Genomic DNA, 21,041 nt, shown 5'->3' with positions numbered 1-21,041 from the left:
AAAAAAGGGGGGGGGAAATCATAAAAGGAGAAAAAAGCTTAAGCTCAGGTACATTGCTTTGCAAATCCACATTTTCCCAACCCTTAATTGAGGAAGTCAAACCACTCCTCCTGCCTTCTTTGTACAACAGAACACTTACAAACAGAACGCATTCGAGAGAAGAAAGGTCAAATTACCCTTCAATTTAAGTAATCCCTCTAATAAAATCAAGGCAATAAACACAGAGAACATGATTTATCGAGCCACGTTTCTAATTTGGCAAATCATTTGAACACATAGTTTTACTTACCTTAACTAGAGGTTCTCAAAAGGCAGGAAGTACTCTTTGAAAACAATAATTTTGAAAATAGTACTAGATTTATTGGGGGCATCACTTTGCAAGTTATAGAAATGTCTAACCACTATGCTGTACACCTGAAACGTGTATAACACTGAATGTCAACTGTAATTGAAAATTTAAAAAGACAAAAAAAAAAAAAAAAAAAAGACAGTCAAACTTGAGGGACTTTTAGAGGGCATCGAAGCAGCACTTACGTAAATCTGGTCTCTCTTATATCGCTGGTGTAGGTTGTGCATGATGGAGCCCCCGTGCAGCTCCGTCAAGGTGGCCATGTCCTCTACGCCCTCCTCGTTCGTGGGGTGCATAGCGGTCACCTTCTGGTGTGTAATTGTGCTCTGCTTATATGTGAATACCTGAAAGAGGGGATGGGATGAATTCAATTGTTCAGTTATCAGCAGCAAAGAGTTTCTAGAAGTTTCCTGAACGTACCATACAAACAATACACATTTCAGCAACAAGATCCTGAATTGGCCAATACAAAAACAAACTGCAGAGAACTTTTTCATTTTCTTGGTGCCACCCATCTCTTTAAGGGAAGAAATTATCTTGACAGTTGCTGTTCGATGTTCTTAAGAGACATGAGTTTGGGGCTAACCATCCTTTGGAAACCACAAAAATTATAACCTTACAGTTCACTTCTCTGCCTATTTCTCCAACTGATATAAATCAGTTAAGAAACTGGCTAACCAAGCTTTTAGAAAGAAGTTTGGTTTCACTGCATAATGTTTCACATGGGATCATATATTTCAAAGCTTCATAATAACATTCCTCCATTGAAGTGGTACGTAAATTCATTGTACGTCTACAGATTTGTTCAAAGATTGGAAGGCATTTGCACAGGAATGTTTGAAAAATATCCCTGGATGCTTTCCCCTCACTATCGGGATATATAGCATTCATGTGACCTTTAGGCAAAACAAATCCCCTCTCAGATCCTATCTAATAAAAGAGTAATATGCAAATTGACCATCACTCCAACACACAAGATGGCTTCCCCCATGTGGACACAAGATGACCAGCAGGGGAGGGCAGTTGGGAGGGACCAGGCCTGCAAGGGAGGGCAGTTCGGGGGGGACTCAGGCCTGCAGGGTAGGGCAGTTAGGGGTGACCAGGCCAGCAGAGGAGGGCAGTTGGGGGTGACCAGGCCTGCAAGGGAGGACAGTTCGGGGGGACCCACGCCTGCAGGGGAGGGCAGATGGGAGGGACAAAACCTGCAGGGGAGGACAGTTAGGGGCAACCAGGCTGGCAAGGGAGGGCAGTTACGGGTGACCAGGCCAGCAGGGGAGGGCTATTGGGGGTGACCAGGCCTGCAAGGGAGGACAGTTATGGGTGACCAGGCCAGCAGGGGAGGGCAGTTAGGGGTGACCAGGACAGTAGGGGAGAGCAGTTAGGGGCAATCGGGCCGGCAGGGGAGCAGTTAGGCATCAATCAAGCTGGCAGGTGAGTGGTTAGGGGGTTATCAGGCTGGCAGGCAAAAGCGGTTAGGGGCAATCAGGCAGGCAGGCAAGCGATTGGGAGCCAGCAGTCCTGGATTGTGAGAGGGATGTTTGACTGCCCTCGAGGGGTCCCAGATTGGAGAGGGTGCAGGCTGGGCTGAAGGACACACACACACACACACACACACACACACACACACCACTCCGTGCACGAATTTCGTGCACCGGGCCTTGGGTTTAAAATAAAATCAGTTTGTTTGCTTGACAGCCTGTCTTCATGAAACTCGCAAATGCTCATGGTGAGTGCTGGATACCAGCTTTAACATGTACTCGGGACAACTCTGATACTGTCAGACCAATTACCGAACGTGCATGGATTTCTCAAACCTACTCAGTCCTCCTTTCTCACAACTGATTTGGTTTCGGGTTAACCATTTAGCTCCATCTGTTGACCAAGCCTGTCCAGCTTTACATGCAAACTCATGTAGTAACATCATTTAATTATGGCGTCTGCTCCATATTTATTCACTTCACACTTTTATTATGTCCATCCTCAAAACAAAACAAGAACTCCAAGATGCAAAAAACAAAAAAACAAAAAACAAGAACCTAAAAGACATGAAAATATGCAGTCTTCATACACACCCATTCTCACGTGTGCACATACACACACCAAATAACCTTCTGGAATATTTGCAGAACTTTATGACTGGGGATTCTGTTTTTAAATATTGACCATGGCAACAAATGGTATGTTATTGCAAAAAGAGAATGACACACCAAAAAAAGCAAAAGTACCAATTCGATGGTTTTCATAAGCCACGGAAAATGGCATGTTTTCTTTTTCTAGAGAAAAATTAAAACTTCAGCAGTGGCATTTCTTCCATGTGAACCACAAGAGCTGTTCAAAACCAGTCCTGAGAAACTGCTCAAGGCCAGGGCAGACACCCTGCTCGCCTTCTGAGGACCAGCCACTCTCCCCAGCTGTTTCCTGTGCCGGGACACCCACCAGGAGATGCACCCCTCCCAGCAGCCCCACCCCTGGCGAGGTGGCCAACCCTGCCACGTGAGCACCCGCAGGCTGGGGCAGGCTGGGAGGGCGCTCAGGGTGGAGTATGCCAGGATAACAAGGTGGTAAGAAAAATGCACAGGCACATTCAAGAGTGTGGAAACACTCAGGACACCCACGCTTGCATTTTAACTCATAAATACCATGGAAGAAAGCTAAGAAGCAGAGAGATGTAAGCTAAAAGTACAGGTAGTTATGTTAGGGCCGTGGTCGGCAAACTCATTAGTCAACAGAGCCAAATATCAACAGTACAACGACTGAAATTTCTTTTGAGAGCCAAATTTTGTAAACTTAAACTTCTTCTAACGCCACTTCTTCAAAATAGACTCGCCCAGGCCGTGGTATTTTGTGGAAGAGCCACACTCAAGGGGCCAAAGAGCCGCATGTGGCCGCTGTGTTAGGGCAATATGGAAAATCCCAGAAGCAACAGCTGGACCCTCTGCCTTCCCCAGCTTTCTACATGCCCATGATGTCAATCCAGGCACGTTTGCCAGAACCACCACCACCGGGCAGGTTTCTTGGTCTTCCACCGGAAGTGACTGTGAGGGTGGGCGCAGAAGCAGAACTGGGCGGGGCCAGGCACCCTCTGGGGGGCTGAGCGCACAGAAGCCCTGTGCGTTGTCCTCTCTCTCTGCTCCCAGCACTCCCGGGAAGGTCTCTCCTCACTCTGTTTGCTCACAGCTCCTGCCAACACAACTGGCAGACAGGTCACTTGAGTTCCCCAGAAAAGTCTTTCTCGTAGGAACCAAGACACACCACTAAAGCCAGCAAAACTACCTCCTGCAAGCTCACCACCAGCAAGTCCTGCCCAACATGAAAAGAAACAACTTCTTCCACGAATTGTCTGGGTAGATGGAGAATCCCAGAATTTGAGGACAGAAATAATTTAGAATACTAAAATTGTTATCTGTATTTCTGTCTATTCTGCTTTTTTGGAAATAATACACACGGTGTAACACTTAGACACTAAAATATATATGAACAGTGATTAAATATTTATGTCCTATGTAAACATTGCATTGTTTTTTAATGTGCTGGGAGCAGCAAGACCATTTGTGAGCACAAGTAAGCCGCTTAGAGCTGGTCACATGGCCACTGAAAAAAATGGCCATGACCTGTAAATAGAGTTCCCCACCTTCTACACTGGTTTCCTTAGATATTTTCTGGAACACACCTGGGCCCGTGCTCATTCCAGGAGAGGGGTGATCAGGAGACCTAGAACAATCCTCATGACCTCAGGGAGAGGAAATCATGATGGAAGAAAACAGTTACATAAACAAGAGGCTATGAACAGCCGATGCCGGTTTGGCTCAGTGGCGGACTGAAGGGTCCCAGGTTCGATTCCAGTCAAGGGCATGTACATTGGTTGCGGGCACATCCCCGGTAGGGGGTGTGCAGGAGGCAGTTGATTGACGTTTCTCTCTCATCGATGTTGCTAGCTCTCTATCCCTCTCCCTTCCTCTCTGTAAAAAATCAATAATATATATTTTAAAAAATAAAAAATAAAAAAATAAAACTAAAAAATAAAAAAGAGGCTATGAACAGAAAAAGAAACATTCTGCTAAGATACAGGAGTGCAGCTGCTCAAAACAATGATTATTTCAAAGAAAAGGGGAATAGTAGAGAAAATGTATTTGTGAAGGAAAGGCAAGGATAACCATCCCCTTGGAAATGGATTAATATTTGTAAAGATCTTAGAAGGATGTCTGGCACATCAAAGGTGCTAAATAAGTGTCTGATAAATTAAGAAAATTCATTCATTCAAGCAAATATTTACTGGCGTGTTCTAAGCACTAGGAATATAGCTTACATTCCAATAAGGAAGGGGTGGTGGTGGGGGGGGGGGACCCAAACATACAAGCAAGTATATAGCATCACAGATGGCGAGGAATGTCTATGAAGATGTCATGAAGGTTAGGGGACTAAGTACCGAGAGAGGTTACTTTATATTAGGTAGTTTGGGACAGCCTCACTGGTAGGATAATATCAAAGTAGAAACCCTACGTAAGTAAGGGATGAAACTAGCCCCTGAATTCAGGATGTTAATGCATACAGAGTGAGGCATACATGTTATTCCTATGGAAAATAATAATCCTATATAATAAAGATGTAATATGCAAATGGTCATTATGCCGTGAAGCGTAGCAACCAACCACGTAACAACCGGATCACAGATCAGCAGGAGGGTGGGGCAGCGAGCTACAAGCGGGTGGCTGAGAGCTACAGAAGGAGGCAGGGGGAGCTACAGGAGGGCGGGGCAGCAGGCAGAGAGCTACTGGAGGGCAGCAGCGAGCTACTGGTGCACGGATTCGTGTGCAGGGCTACTAGTACAAGAATAAATCCTGTGTTTCGCATACTCACAAATATAAACCTACTTTTGCCCCATATGATTGAATTTTCAAAGATTTCAATGGGTTGATAAGACCAACAATCTTATTCAAGGATTTCTTTAAATATATATTTTATTGATTTCAGAGAGGAAGGGAGAGGGAGAGGGAGAAATAGAAACATCAATGATGAGAGAGAATCATTCATTGGCTGCCTCCTGCACACCTCCTACTGGGGATCAAGCCCGCAACCCAGGCATGTGCCCTTGACTGGAATTGAACCCGGGACCCTTCAGTCCACAGGCCAATGATCTGTCCTCTGAGCCAAACCAGCAAGGGCTCCTATTCAAGGATTTTTAAGGAGAGCCCTTTGAATGATCAAAACTCATTCCTATGTACAATAATCAACAGGGGATTTAGTTGCACAAGATTACTCAAAATAGCAGAAAGGAAAATTCTAGGTTTAAAGAATGGAATTTTTCTTCAGGAACAGACAATTGCCAACATACAATAACAAGATGTATCCCTAAAAACCGAACTCAGAATAAACTGAGTTACTTCAATGGAGCATTTATTGGGAGAAATGTAGTGAGGTTACAAAATGGAGCAAAATAGGAAAGATTAAAAGACAGAATATCAATTTAGAGAAAATGGGGCCTCAGAACAAATAGCTCCTGTTACAGAATTACAAGCCACTGGTCACAAGACGGACTGGGTTAAGCGTGGAGAACAAAGGAAACCAATCAACACGATTGGAAAAACAACTCAAAGTAGGCTTGCCCAAGGCTGGGTCCACTTCTGTATGAAAAGGCATGGAATCAATTAATTAGATAAAACAGCTGAGCCATTATCAATCCCCTTTTATTTTTAACCTTTAGGATAGTACACATTGCAAGGCAACCCCACCACACTTACTCAATGGTTTCTATAGCAAGGAGTGATGTATACAGACTTTCTTGAAGTCATTAGAAACTCTCAGTCATAAAACCTAACTTTTTCTATTGAAAAAGGGCGGGGGGGGGGGTAGTCTTACCATGCCCTCTCCTGATGAGCAGATGGAATAGAGGGTATTCTCAATCTGGGAGACTTCACCTCATGTTAGCCAGGAATTTCCCTTAGAGCAGTTCTCCAAGTCCTCCATTTTGCCACCTCCCCCAACCTCACCCCTGCCCCAGAACATGTGGCAATGTCTGTAGGCATTTTTGGTTGTCACAACTGGGGGGGATGGAGAAGGAGGTTATTGGAGGTTAACGACCGGTGCTATGGTCCATACCATTTCTACTTTTGACTACCTGGCCCGGGGCTCTCGTACCTGCTGTTCCCCGATCTGGGTCACTGACATCCTGCTACTCTCTTCCTTGAGGTCACTCAGCCCAAATGTTACCCTCTCAGAAGACACCTGTCACACGTGTGCTGTTTTCATAGCTCATTATGACAGTTTATAATCACTTACCTGATCTATTAGCATACTTGTTTAAAACCACCTCACTTCCACCACAACCTACAGTAAGAAATATGTTAACACACATCTACAATAATAAAAGCGAAATATGCTAATTAGACCAGACGTCCTTCCGGACGACCTCCCAGATGAAGCCGGGGCTGTGAGGGAAGCCCAGGTCCCAGGTGCCTGCTGGCGGCCAGAAGGAAGCCAGGGTCCCAGGTGCCGGAGGGAAGCTGGTGCTGGCAGCCGGGGGAAGGAAGGCCTACTCTTGCATGAATTTCGTGCATCAGGCCTCTAGTAGTTTAATAAAACACACCACAATATTTGATGCATCCCAATACTTTCTATTCTATTTCTCTTAGATGCTGGATGTGGCCCTCAAACTGATTTCACACTTCGCTATTACGAGTTGCAAACCACAATTTGAAAACTCTACTCTATGAGGGCAGGAAGCATGCTGAGATTACTCCCCAGTGCCCAGCCTTGGCCCACGATACAGACTCAATAAATACAGAATAGATGGTCCTGGCCTTCAAAATGGGTATAATATAGAAGGAGAGGCAGAATGGAATAATGATTTTTTTAAAAGTTTTTATTGATTTTAGAGAGAGAGGGAGGGAAAAGGAGAGAGAGAAAAGAGATCATAATGAGAATGGAGCATCCATTGGTTGCCTCACACCCCAATCAGGGACTGAACTCACAATCTGGGCTTGCGCCCTAACTAGGAATCGAACCTACAACCCTTTGGTGCATAGGACAATGCTCAACCAACTGAGCCACACTGGCTGGGTCCCAAAACATGGTCTTGGGAGTCAGATCTGGGTGGATTCATTTCTCCTAGATCTATGCTACCTACAGCTCAGGGACAATGAGTAAGATAACTTCTGGCTCACATGTTACCCCATCTGAAAAGTAAGAAAGGTAATAATAATACCTAACTCAGAGAATTACTGTGAAAACAAAAATAAAATAATGTAGATAAAAATCACAGTAATTGGCACCCACTAGAGCTCAGTAAAAGTTTCTATTTTTGTGAGAGGGATGTAATGCTAGGAACAACACAGAACATTCTATAAGGATATAATCAGAGACGCGGCATGGATGGGGGAGCTCCCACTCCTTAGGCAAGGGCTGAACCCCAGCTGTGCGGGAGAAGGGACCGGGCCAGAGGGAGGGCTGCACATTTAGTTCTTCATAGTCCGTAGCGATCTCTTGACTTGTGTGCTGATGAAAACTCTCTGACATAACACTTTCTTCTTCTATTTTAAACCCTTTGCACAAATCCGGGTGGCCTTCTTTCGATTTTCCCTGGAATTCTACACTTTATCTGGGGATGCCTCTCAATTTATTTTCCTCCTTTCATTTGTTTACTGTCTCCTTAACTCACAAATTAAAGTATGATCCATGACAAAGGTTAAGACATCTGCCTCCTGACGTGGCTAAAATGAGCAATCATGTACATAAAAAATGAGCTTCCTCGTGTTAAGCTTCATCGACTCAGGCTATGCTCTTAGGACAAGTCTAAAAGAAGCCGACCACTTAACTGAAAATCTGCCCTAGCCTGTTACTGTGTTGCTCTGTCGCAGAAGCCTGGAGAAAATATTTGGGGCATGAAAATGTAAACTCCACTAGAATGTTCCATTGGGATCCAATCCAAAGCAAAATTATACATGTCTAACGGGGGGGGGGGGGGGGGAGGGAATGGTGCTTTTTCAGCTCAAATTTGTCAGAGACTTAGGATCCTAATAACCATGGCACAGGGGGTTAAAATAACCTTGATATAAGTAAGTATCTGTTGCTTTGACCTCCTTTGGGTGAGTCTGTTAGATAACCGACTATAAAACACAGATAAAGCCAAGACTGATATCTTCTTTTCCAGAGACTCAAACTAGTTTGTGAGATTAAGTCCCTTAAACTGTCATCAGGTTTCTGATGCCCAGTGCAGCACCGTGCACAGCATTCGGGCACAGAACCACAGCGAGGAAGCAGGCTGGGCAGAGGACACGGTGCTTACTGAGTGCTGGCTGCCTGCACCAGGCACGTGGGTTACATTACCTCACTTGATCCTCAGGGGAGAGGAAATGCTGTTGCTCATTTTTTTAAAGGATGAATTCACAGAAGACCAGAGAGATTAGGAAACCTGTCCAACAGCACACAGCACAGCTAGCACTGAATACCTTGGGAGAATGGAAAAGCATGCATGTTGGACGGACACTAGTTTAAAGATGGGCTTTGCATTCAGCTCTGCCAACTTACTGGCTGTGCATCCCTGGGCACATATAGTGGAGCAAATGGGAAAGAACTCTGTGGCCCTCTGAACCCCAGGTCTGGGTACAGAGGGGAGGGGGAAACACACCGTGCACTGCTTTCTCGGCATGCTGGGTTTAATGTCTCATTTATTCCATTATTTCTCATTTACTCTCTCTAGTTCCCCAGTCCTCCATGCCATGCTGTGAGTGGGACCCTGGGAATACAATGATGACTTAAACACTCCTCCGTCAAAAAGCTTACCATCCACCAAGGGATCAGAAAAATAAACAGGCAAATCCTACCCACGTGGTGGGGGCTGAAACAGGAAATTCCCAGGGCACAATGGGAACTAGTCACGTGGGACGGAGGACAGCCAGGGAAGAGCAGACACAGAGGCCGGGCTGCACAAGGCAGGTGCTTGGTGGAGTGCGGCGGGGGCAGCGTGTGGGCCCCGCGTCCTGCAGTGGCACTTGGCCTCTGACCTGAAGGAGCTGAGGGTCATGTAAGCAGCTAAGTGGGGGCAGACATTCTCTACCTTCTCACCTACTCACCGTCACGGACAACTCGACTATCAAACCTAACACTGACACTGCCTTTCTAGAGACCAGACACAAAGAAGAAATCTCACTACAAAACACAATTCAATGAGACCAACTTTCCAGAAAACCCCAGGAAAGCCAGGTCTGAGTTTCTTCTGGGGTGACCACTAAAAGCACTGTTGTCCCCCCATGGAGGGCCTCTCCCTGCTTTCATGTGCACAAGTAACGCACCAGGGAAAGCACCAGCAAGGACATGCACAACCCGGGAAAGATGAGGCTCTGCAGGTGAGCCCGAGCAGGAAGTGCTAACCACTGAGCAGGGATCTTCCTGATGGTCCTGCAGAGTCTGCGGTGGATGGACAGGGGTGAGAACCCGAGCGTCCAACACACCCAGGCAGTTCCTCTGTGGACGCCTGTCTGCCGCTGGAGATGCAGAGCCACGCCACACAACAAGCAGTGCTAAAGGCAGCTAGCTCACCTGCTCGGGCAACAGCCCACTACCAGGAAGGCCTAGATCAGTGGTCGGCAAACTCATTAGTCAACAGAGCCAAATGTCAACAGTACAACGATTGAAATTTCTTTTGAGAGACAAATTTTTTACACTTAAACTTCTTCTAACGCCACTTCTTCAAAATAGACTCGCCCAGGCTGTGGTATTTTGTGGAAGAGCCACACTCAAGGGGCCAAAGAGCCACATGTGGCTCGCGAGCCGCAGTTTGCTGACCACTGGCCTAGATGATACACTGGCCCGGACCCCCCTCCAGGTGAACTTCAGAGAGAAAAGTGAACTAACTGTGACAGTGAGTTGGCACAGTTGGAAGGAATGGCTAACACACACACACACACACACACACACACACACACACACTAAAGAACACAGTAGACTATCTTAACATATAAAGAGGTAATATGCAAATAAGGCCAGGACACCATAACGGGACAACGAGACAGGAAGAGGTTACATGCGCAGGTGAGGCCTGGAGCGGAGACGGAGACAGAGACGGGGGGCCTGCCTGAGCTGGCACAGCAGCTCCAGCAGCCCGGAGCGGACATAGGCAGGGGGCCGGGGGGGCCTGGGGTAGAAGTCAGGCATGGGTCCCGGCCACCCACAGCCACGGTCCGGCCTGACTCCCGCGGTGGCCCGCGGGGTGCCTCCTCGCACCCTCGCACCCTCGCACGGCAGGAGGCGGGGCACCTCCTCACGTGATTTCAATCGCACGCTGGGCCTCTAGTTTGCATATAAAGGAAATAAGACCTCAAATCTGAATTTATATGGAACATTAGCAATTGTGACTATTTTATAAAATAAATATGTAGGTTTTTTTTAAATGCTAAACTAAATTTCTTATTCACTAAAGAAAATTCTATGTGTAAATTTTCAGGAAATTCTGCCCAAAGGAAGTCACCCTATTGTTCCAGCTGTGCTAGGACATGGCTCTAGAAGCTTCCTCATGGCTTACACCACCACGCAGGCCAAGTCCCCAAGGAAAGGAAGAGGTTACGTCCTTGAGCTGGTCTTTCCACTTTCAAGAATTCAGTCTGCTGGAAAAGACCATGCTATACAAATGTTTTTCCATTAAAGTTATACTAAAATTTGATAAAATGATTCTATGCACATGCATAGTATAATCCTAGGCTTATTTTTTTAAAATATACACACATATGCATGCACACACATGCACATGCATATGCACACACACACACACACACACACCAGCAACTGTACTCTGGAACATTCATTCCAGATAATAGAAAACACTCATTTGCACAAAAACTTAAATGTTCATAGCAGCTTTATCTGGAATACGCAAAAGCTGAAAAAGTTAGCCCCAGAACGTTACAAGCAGTATGATTCTATTTATATAATATGTTTGAAATGACACAATTATAGAGCATGGAACACTGGTGTTTGCCAGAGGTTAAGGAGGAAGTGGGTGTGGCTGTAAAAGGCAGCATGTGGGGTCCTGGGACTGATGGAACGCTTCTATATCTTAACTGTATCAGTGTCAACACCCTGGCTGGGATCTTGTGTAAGATCACTGGGGGGAACTGGCAAAGGGTCCTGGGATCTTTCTATATTCTTGCTTACATATGCATGTGGGTTTACAATGATCTCAAAATGAATGGCGTCTACAAATATAGAGAAAAAAAACTGGAAGAAAATATATTAGAATTCCAATGATGGGTTGCAAGTTTGTAGGTGTTTTCAATTGTTTTTTAAATATATTTCTATGACATTTTTCTAAAAATTTTCAACATTTCTAGACTTACAAAGATAAATCGGGCCAATCAATATAGCTATCAATGAACATATCTGGAGGCATACAACTGATTCATTAAAAATTATTTTCAAAAAGCAACAAAAACAAAACAAAATTAAATACTAAACCTCCACCAAGAATCGCAAACTATTAGAAGGAAAAGGGGCTTCTCTTCTAATCCACTTGTCTTATGCATAGTAAATTTCAGCCCAGAGACGAAACAGGGATGGGGTGAAAGTCCAGGAACCCCAATTCTTGGCCCAAACATCACTTGACACCTGCTACCTGTCTTATGTGTAAATGTCCTGGTCTTTGTTCTAATTTTAAGGACCCCTTTCTGATGTCTTTATTCTGATTCACGAGCCAGGACCCTTAAAGCATGACCTTGAACCTCCATTCCTACAATTCTGAACCGCATTGATGTTTCACAAGCGTCTCAAAGAAAAGCAACGCCGATGACTACATCTCTTCCTCACCCTGTGCTACTTCCTTCCTTATCCCTTCCTCGGGGAATGAGACCTTCAGTACCAGCTCCCAAGGCAGAGACCAACGTCAGCCTATAGTCCCTCCACATCCACCTTCCACGTCCTGCTGATTAGATGACCAACACTCCCTGGAATCCATCTCCTCTCCACTCCTGCCTCGGCCACGGCTCACTCCTCTCGTTTTTCATCCAGACCCTTACCACAGTTTTCTAACTAGTATCTCTGCCTCCAGTGCCCCATGGCATGAATTCCTATCGCTCAAGTTGGATTCCAAGAAACACTTAATTTTGAGTTTTATGATTAAAAAGGTTTATGGTGTGTGTGTTTTTTTGCTCTGGCGAGTGTGGCTCAGTTGGTTGGATGTCATCCAATGCACCAAAAGGTTGCCAGTTCCATTCCAGTCAGGGCACATGCCCTGATTGTGGGCTCAATTGCCAGTAGGGGGTATACAGGAGGCAGCCAATCCATGTTTTGCTCTCACATTGATGTTTTTCTCTCCCTCTCCACTTCCCCCTTAAAAAAAAAACACAGTTGGTTTTGTTTTTTACTAGTTTTAATTTTAATGACAAATTTTCCTAGCACTGATAACTTAGAAGTGAAAGACATTTTCAGAGAAATATCTCTGGTTTCTTCGGCTGGTGTTTCCCAAAGTGGAGTTGACTATGCTCTCTAAGGGGACACAACTCAAGTCTGAACAGTATCATCTTTGGTAAGTTTGAACCTCACTCTGCTCCCCATTGGCCGAGCAACCTTAACTGGCTCCAATGACTCAGTTCTGTCACCGTCCACTTCATCAGATACAAGAAAAGGAAAATAATCACACATACACCTCGCAGAGTGGTAGGGAGATAGTTCTTGGAGCTGAGTAAGTAACGCAGGTATTTCCACTGTGGGTCCTGTTATTATTATCAGTGATGTCATCTGATCTTGCCCTGACTGAAATTCTCAGTTTGTTCCCAGTCACTCCCAGGATGAAGAGTAATCTCCCTAATGTGGTTTCCTACCGTGCCTTTCCTGAAGGCCCGTGCTGCTTCTCCCACCAAGCTGACTCCAGCCCTGTCTCTTGCCCTCTCTCCTACCCCTCCCACCTTCCACACTGCGGTACACTCTCCTGAGGTCCCCCCTTCCTTCCTCCTGGTCACTCCTCTTCCAAGCCTCAGCCAGCACACCCAGCCTGCGCCAGGCCGTGCCCTCCCACAGCACCTTGCACGGAACCGCTCCTGTCACCACATTATACTGTACCCTCTTCTTAAATCTTTATTACATTTACTGGGGTGACATTATTGTACTTGTCTTGGATAATAAAATTATATTGATTTCAAGTGTAAGGGGTTAATATCCAAAATACATAAAGAATGCATACAACTCAACAACAACAACAAAAACAATCCAATTAAAAAATGGGCAGAGGACCTGAACAGATACTTCTCCCAAGAAGACATACCAATGGCCAACGGATATATGCAATCTCTTTCTCATCTCTTCCTGGGAACCAGGGTGGCAAAACTTTGGGCTCCTGCTGGGAAGTGGCTGATTTCCTGGAGCAGCATGAGGAGGATCTGGGGCTCCAGATGGCCAGTGGGAAGGAGGGCAAGACAGAACAGTGATGTCTACAGTAGTCAGGGCCCCGCTGCCGGCCTTGTCCTGGACCAATCGGGGAGGACCAATCTTGTGAAAACCTCGGGGACATTATCACCTACTGACACGTCTGGCACCACTGGCTTACTAACCGTCTGCTAAAGGGATGAGCACCAGCTGTCCTTCTATGGTATGAGGAGCATATAAGGTGCACCTTGCATTTGCATGTAAAACCTAACTCCAAAGGCTGAGGTGTAAATCAACGTTTTAGTTCCTGGCTGCCTTGACACTGCCTACAACGGAATAATGTTATAGTAACTCCTTAGCTGCTCTAACGTGAAATGAAAAAGGCACATTTGAGCCAAAATGGCACACACCGTGAAGTTTTAAAACAAAGTCACAATCAATTTTATGAATCCTAGCTTTAAGCACTATGTTTTGTGCATGCTACTCATTTCCAAGTGGCAAGTAAGAGATATGAAGCAAGGCATTTGTTAATCCAGTGAACAATGATAGAATGATTCCAGATTCAAGACTGAAACCCAAAGTCATTTTTGGCTGTTAGTTTGGTGAAATATCTACAGGGGAGGGAGAGCCGGGGGGGGGGTGAGGGGGGCCAAGAGGCCAGCTTGGCTCAAACTCATGGTGCAAGAAGCAGAAGAAACCAAGTCATCTGGGAGATAAGAGGAAAGGCCAGAAACAAAGCACACAGCTTGGAACATGCAAGGATTGGTTCCCACACTGTCCCTGTATGCTAACCCAACCCCTACTGCCAAGGAATCTTCTGGAAATGTCAGGGAAATGCTACTTTAATTACTATAAGGATTAGGAGGAGGCAGTAGGCTGGAAAGAGAAAAGACTAAAAAAATATGTCATTAAATGATGGCAACGATCCCTTTAGAAATATATATATATTTAATAAGAAAAATTAATACTATGTACTGAGTTTTGGACCATGCACAATTTAAGGGGGCTAAAAAAAATAATGCTTGCTTGTTTCTCCCTGAAAAGTATCAACAAAGAAATACTGTTCCTCTGTAAATGTCTGTGAATGCAAAGGCTATAAGATATAAGAGCCTTGCACACCTGCTGTAGGAAATCAGGTCCAAGTATCTAAAAGCCAGAGTACCTGAGGTTTAGAAAGACTGATGGAGAGTTGGTTGGAATCTTAGTCTTGGCAACAGGACAAAACCCGACGCATTTCCAAATGCCATGATGGGCTGGCAGGAAAGCACCACCAGGCTGCGTAAAGCAAGGCATCTCCAGTGTGGCCAAATCAGGGACACAGAGGGCTACAGCTCGGGCTGAAGTAGAAAACGTCAAGTCCTAAATCATCAGCCATCACTTGCTTAATCTATAGTATACACAGTAATTGTGACTGGTCATTATAGTCTCTGGCATCCCACTGACCCCAATTCAAACCCCTGCTCACACTGTTGCCATGTCCAGTCAAGGCTGTGATATGAGAGAGAAACATCCACCAGTTGCCTTCCCTACATGCCCCGACCAGGCATCGGTCTGAAACCCAGATATGGAACAGGCAACTTTTCGGTGCACAGGACGATGCTCAACCAACGAGCCACTCCAGCTGGGCTGATATTTTCTTTAGCCAGTGGGAAATGTTTTCTTTAATATGGAAAAAGATCTTTCCTTAATCTATTAGTAGAGACACAGCTAATAAATACTTAATGGATAAGTCCTCAAAAATCACTAAATGGAGTGAACTGAAAATTTTATTTCAGAAATATATGCCAATAGGCCCTTTCTCAGGACTTTCTACTGCTAGAAATGACCGGTTGCTATGACATGCACTGACCACTAGGGGGCAGACACTCAACACAGGAGCTGCCCCCAGCCCACAGGCCCCAGGCCAGCCAAGGTGGTGCTTGCTGTGGGGGGAGGGGGACTGATCGCCCTGCCTGCTGGTAGTTCTGCAGAGGGAGGCAACCAGAGGTGGCAACGGCGGGGAAGTTGAAGGGGGGCTGGCTAATGGGCGGCACCAGGCTGGCCAAGGTGGGTGCCAGCGCGGGCCCAATTGCCCCACCAGTCACCCCACAGATCAGCCCTGATCACCAGCCAGGCCTAGGGATCCTACCCATGCCCGAATTTTGTGCACCGGGCCTCTAGTTGTGAATACAATGTTACATGAACCAAATAGTATAGAGCTTTTTTTACTGAACTAATCTCTCAAACACAGTAGTTATTCAGGCAGAAATGAGGTAAAACCAGAAATCCCAGAAACTTTCACACTGTTTTTGTTAACTCTGCAGAGGATTATAGGATACTGAACTAGCTCCCAGGATAAGAATCCTGTTCGGGACTCATACCCCTTTAGGAGGATATACCTGCCATTCCAAATGACTGTGAGAGCATCAAAAAGCACCAAGGATGGATTGAATGTTTTTTGTTTTTTTTTAAATCCTCCTCTAAAACGTGAATTCAAGCACTGGTAAGCACACTAGACCGAGAGTCACTGTGAATACCTGGGTGGGTAGTAGTGAGTCCCAGCAAAACTCAGAGATATGGCATCTTTTAGTTCTCACACGGTCTGAGCATGAGACATTTGTAGTGTGCTTTAGCATGGTCATCGCTATGACATAAACAAAATCAGCACTGTCACCTTGCTTTCCTGACTTGTTTGTGAAATTTCACTGACTACCTGACTAAGTCGGGGATCCGTGTGTGGTACCAGAAGACGGGACCCGGAGTTACAGAGTAAGACCCAGAGCAGAGGCCAGGCTGAGGCTGACGTGGTGAGGGTCATCCTCCCGCTTGGGTGTGTCCAAGAATTCTCAGCGGAACTGTGAGTCGTGCTGCCATCTGGTCCCTCCCTCAGAGGGTGTGGCTGGGTAGAGGTCTGGAGTGGAGCCAGTCAATTGGGTGTTGGAATCAGCTATAAAGACGAGAGCAGGTGACAACTGGGAACCACGGAGCAGCACCTGAGACCACGATCGATCACTGTTATTACTAATGTACATATGTATCTGGGTGTGACTGGATGGGGAAAGAGACTCCAGAAAAGGCGTCCTTAACAGCCAGCACGAACAGATGTGGATCTGAACTCAGGGTGCTGTCAGCACATGAAGACAGACTCCACAGGACGTGAGCCAACTGAGTAGCTGGAAAGAAGGGCTTCAGGATCTGTGTGCTGGGTGACATACCAGTATATTTGCAGGGAAACAAAGCTGGGAGGAGGAAGGTTTCAGAGATTTTAGCAGCAATTCAGTGCCTAGGTGGTTAGAAAAACAAACCAACCCCCATATTAAACATTCTCTATAAGTCGAGGGTTCAAATTCCAGTTCGCCCATGCCCTCTACTTTGGTGAACCACTCTGTTACAGTTATAGAGACTGTGCTTTAATTCCACACTTAAAGTAGGAGTCTGGGCGGCCAGGAGAAAGATGGGTGGGCCTGTGGAGAAGACGGAACTGGGGTGCACAGTCCAGCCGGCTCTGACAATCCCCGACCAGGTTTCCCACTAACAGACTGTAACACAGCAATTAAGAAGGAAGTGTAACACAGAAGAGCCTGAGCATTCTGCCCTGAGACTCTCTGCTTTACATTTTACTCGCAACATTTGATTTTTTCCTGCTCTTAGAAGCCCTTGTGGAAAAATACTATGGCCTTGGTACTTACCGCCACAGGAACAGTGTGGCCACTCCCACCCCATCAGCTACATCCAATCTATAGGGTTCACATGGCTTCAGAGGAGATGCTGTAATTGCCAACAAGGTACAATAAAAAACAGGCCGTAAGCCTTTATTTACAATGTCTGGCTGCTACAAATAAAGCCAAAAACCAATGTATGCAGAGTTGGGGGAAGGTCTGACATACAAAGAGCGAACTTTGTTTAAAAAATAAAAAAAGAGGTGATTTACAATGTTTAGAAGCTGCTTACATAACCCTAGGGACCCAGAAAAAAAATCTTATTCAGAAACAATGCACATTTTCAAATGAATTCCGCTCTAAAGTCTTTTTCGCCGTGAATTAGAAGAATTGAGATATTACGGGTAATTACTCTGTGGATTGAGCTAAGCCTATTAAAATAGAGACCATATTTCTGTACAAAAGGTCAAAACAAATTATTAACAACAGGAACAATTCTGCTAATCGGGCTAACACTCGACAGTGGGGCGGAATTTTCAGATTTTAGAAAAACGGCTTAAAATGTCTTTACTTTGAACTGACACCAACATTTGCCTCTGCAAATGTAACACCCTTTAAATTATGCATGAGCAAGCATGAAACAGCAGGGCTGAAGATTAATTTTCATGTGAAAATTTTAATTTTCCCCTATTTCTCTGAGATAGAAAGGACGGTTCTGTTTCATGAGCTCCACGGACCCTCACAGCCCAGCAGCCTGTGGCCTGAGACACTAATAACTGATTCCGGCTCTCCTTCTCCAAAGCCAAGTGCTCTTCGGACTTTTAACAATGGAAGCTGACTTCTGTGCCAACTCTTCCCGCAAATGCTTTTCATCAATAAGCTTTTTTGCAAGTGTGTCTAATAATAAAGCCCATGATCTCTTTGTCCTCGCCTCATTATTTCAGACCCGGGCAAGCTCGGGGGCCTGGAGTGTTTTTAACTGGTTGGGCACATATTAGCCCACACTCGGGCACAGCCCTGTTCCCTGCTGAGATTAGCACAACATCTGATACCTAGACAAAGAGGACAGAATCATCGAAGCTACGAGACTAATCTTCTGGAGGAGTGGGGGTGGTATTACACAATAAATAGATAATCAGGGAGCAAGTACATCCTTGGTTTCACGGTATAAAAATAGGCCCTTAGAAAATAGCACCGTAGAGAAAACCCTCTACACGTATCTGCACACTTCAGGAAAGGTGGCCCACACCTGTCCAAGTTTAGAAAAGTGTAATTTCTGATGCATGTGTTGACTGAGATGGGGGTTTAAGTCTGCTCACCTGCCTTTTGCCAAAAGCTCTTTTTGTTCTAAATGTATTGACTCTGTGCCTGGCATGTTCAAGGAGCTGAGAAAATACACTGAGTGGCCAGATTATTATGATCTCTGAACGCATAATAATCTGGCCACTCAGTGTATATCCTATATAATAAAAGGCTAATATGCAAATTGTCCCCTCAACCAGGAGTTCGACCAGCAAGCAGGCCGGCCAACCGCCCCTGTCTCCTCTCCCTGGCCAGGCTGGCCGGACCCCACCCATGCACGAATTCATGCACCGGGCCTCTAATACACACACACACACACACACACACACACACACACACACACACACTGAGTGGCCAGATTATTATGCGTTCAGAGATCACAATAATCTGGCACTCAGTGTAAAGACAGATGAGAGCTGGTCAAAGGAAGGGGCGGATGAAGAAAATGATCCTGAAAGTGTCCTAAATGGCGCCATAACAAAGGTGGAGGGAGACCAACTCCACCAGGGAGATCACCTCCTCACAGAAGTCCTGGCACCTTCAGTGATATGAGCTGACAGAAGTCAGTCCACTCCTCAGAACCGTCTATCTGTCCAAAGGCAGGAAAAAAACTCCCAGGTACAAGGCTGTTGTGAGCATCATCCAGGTGTTTGTTAACAATGCCCAGGTTTACAGGACCTGGAAGACTGGGCATCGCTTGTGCCAACGTAAGATTCCTGCTATCACTTGGCAGAGGGCCCATGGGCTCAAGCACCAAATTCTCATAGGTTTGTTTCCTTGGAAATCCTGCTATGGATTCTGGTTCCATTTCCCTGTTTTGTCTCATTCTTCTAGTACTCTGAGCCCATGGCCATACATTCCTGCAGCCATTCCCTGCTGTCCTGGCAGCCAGCCGAAACCACACCCAGAGAGACCAGTTCAGCACCGACCACTACACGTCATCAGGCTGTCCACATACTCCAGTTTAAAATCATGTTCTCCACTCCACCCCTCCCTTCCAAATGCCTATGGCAATGACCTACTTCCAATTATTTTTGTAACTCATACGTGTGTATCTACATGCACATATATGCCTACACACACAGAGAGAGAGATATATATACATATATAATTATGGCAATTCTTATCTGTATAATATGGCAATCAGCCCACACAGAGAGAGATATATATATACATATATAATTATGGCAATTCTTATCTGTATAATATGGCAATCAGCCCTCTGGGAAGGTGCTCTTCCAATCCCCATTTTATAAATGAGAAAACTGAGGCCCAGAGACCTCCAACAACTTGCCCAAGGTCAGTCAGTGTGTGGCAGGCAGGGCTGGGAGTCAAAGGCCCATCCATCAGAGTGTACTAGGCTACTATGGAAATGCGGCTTTTGTGCTACCAGCGTGAGCCGTATTTTCCTGCTTTGAAATATGTTTCATTTGTATCCATAAGGTCCTCCAACTAGCTTATCTAACTTTGTTGTTGTTGTTGACAGTATTACAGATGTTCCCCATTTTACCTCTGCCCCACTCCAGGCCCTCACCACACGATTGTCTGTGTCCATGGGCTATGCATATATGCATGTAACTTCTTTGGTTAATCTCTTCCCATCCCGTCTGTTCCCCTACAACCCCCTTTGAGCTCTGTCATTGTGTTTCATGCATCCATGGCTCTGGACCTATTTTGTAGGTCAGTTTATTTTGTTCATTAGATTCCACGTATACGTGAGATCATGTGATGTTTGCCTTTCTCCGATTGGCTTATTTTGCTTAGCATAATAATCTATCTAGCCCTAAGTGGTTTGGCTCAGTGGATAGAACATCGACCTGCGGACTGAAGGGTCCCAGTTTTGATTCCAGTCAAGGGCATGTACCTTGGTTGCGGGCACATCCCCAGTAGTGGGTGTGCAGGAAGCAGCTGATTGATGTTTCTAACTCTCTATCCCTCTCCCTTCCTCTCTGCAAAAAATCAATAAAATATATTTTAAAAAATAATAATCTATCTAAATAGTAGCTCCTGCCTGTCCACTGTTAAAAATCAAGTTATAAACGGAACGGTATTTAAAAACTGCATCTATGCTAAGCACTTGGACTCTTTTAGTATAGCACACCAAATGTATATATTTTTTAAATACATTTTATTGATTTTTTACAGAGAGGAAGGGAGAGGGATAGAGAGTTATAAACATCGATGAGAGAGAGAAACATCAATCAGCTGCCTCCTGCACACCCCCTACTGGGGATGTGCCCACAACCAAGGTACATGCCCTTGACCGGAATCGAACCTGGGACCTTTCAGTCTGCAGGCCGACACTCTATCCACTGAGCCAAACTGGTTTCGGCCCAAATGTATATTGATGGGTAAAAGCAGACTTTCTTTTTAAAGAAGTAAAATAGTCACAGGAAATGGGATGC

The 21,041-nt window shown here is 45.4% G+C and overlaps 1 protein-coding gene across 2 annotated transcripts in view; it reads right to left on the bottom strand.

Annotated features, from left to right (window-relative positions):
• The window catches only part of MYO10 (myosin X), a 206,223-nt gene that overhangs the window by 117,006 nt on the left and 68,176 nt on the right, over window positions 1-21,041 (bottom strand). For both annotated transcript variants that reach the window (XM_079791410.1, XM_079791409.1), the window contains exon 3: window positions 535-693. In XM_079791410.1, the coding sequence (XP_079647536.1) occupies window positions 535-693 (159 nt within the window). The remainder of the gene's footprint in view (window positions 1-534; window positions 694-21,041) is intronic.

This window comes from Cnephaeus nilssonii (assembly GCF_951640355.1).
Source record: "Cnephaeus nilssonii genome assembly, chromosome: 2".
In the NCBI taxonomy this organism is placed as follows: domain Eukaryota; kingdom Metazoa; phylum Chordata; class Mammalia; order Chiroptera; family Vespertilionidae; genus Cnephaeus; species Cnephaeus nilssonii.
Note: the sequence above shows the minus strand (reverse complement) of the source record. Positions and strands in the feature narration are given on the sequence as shown.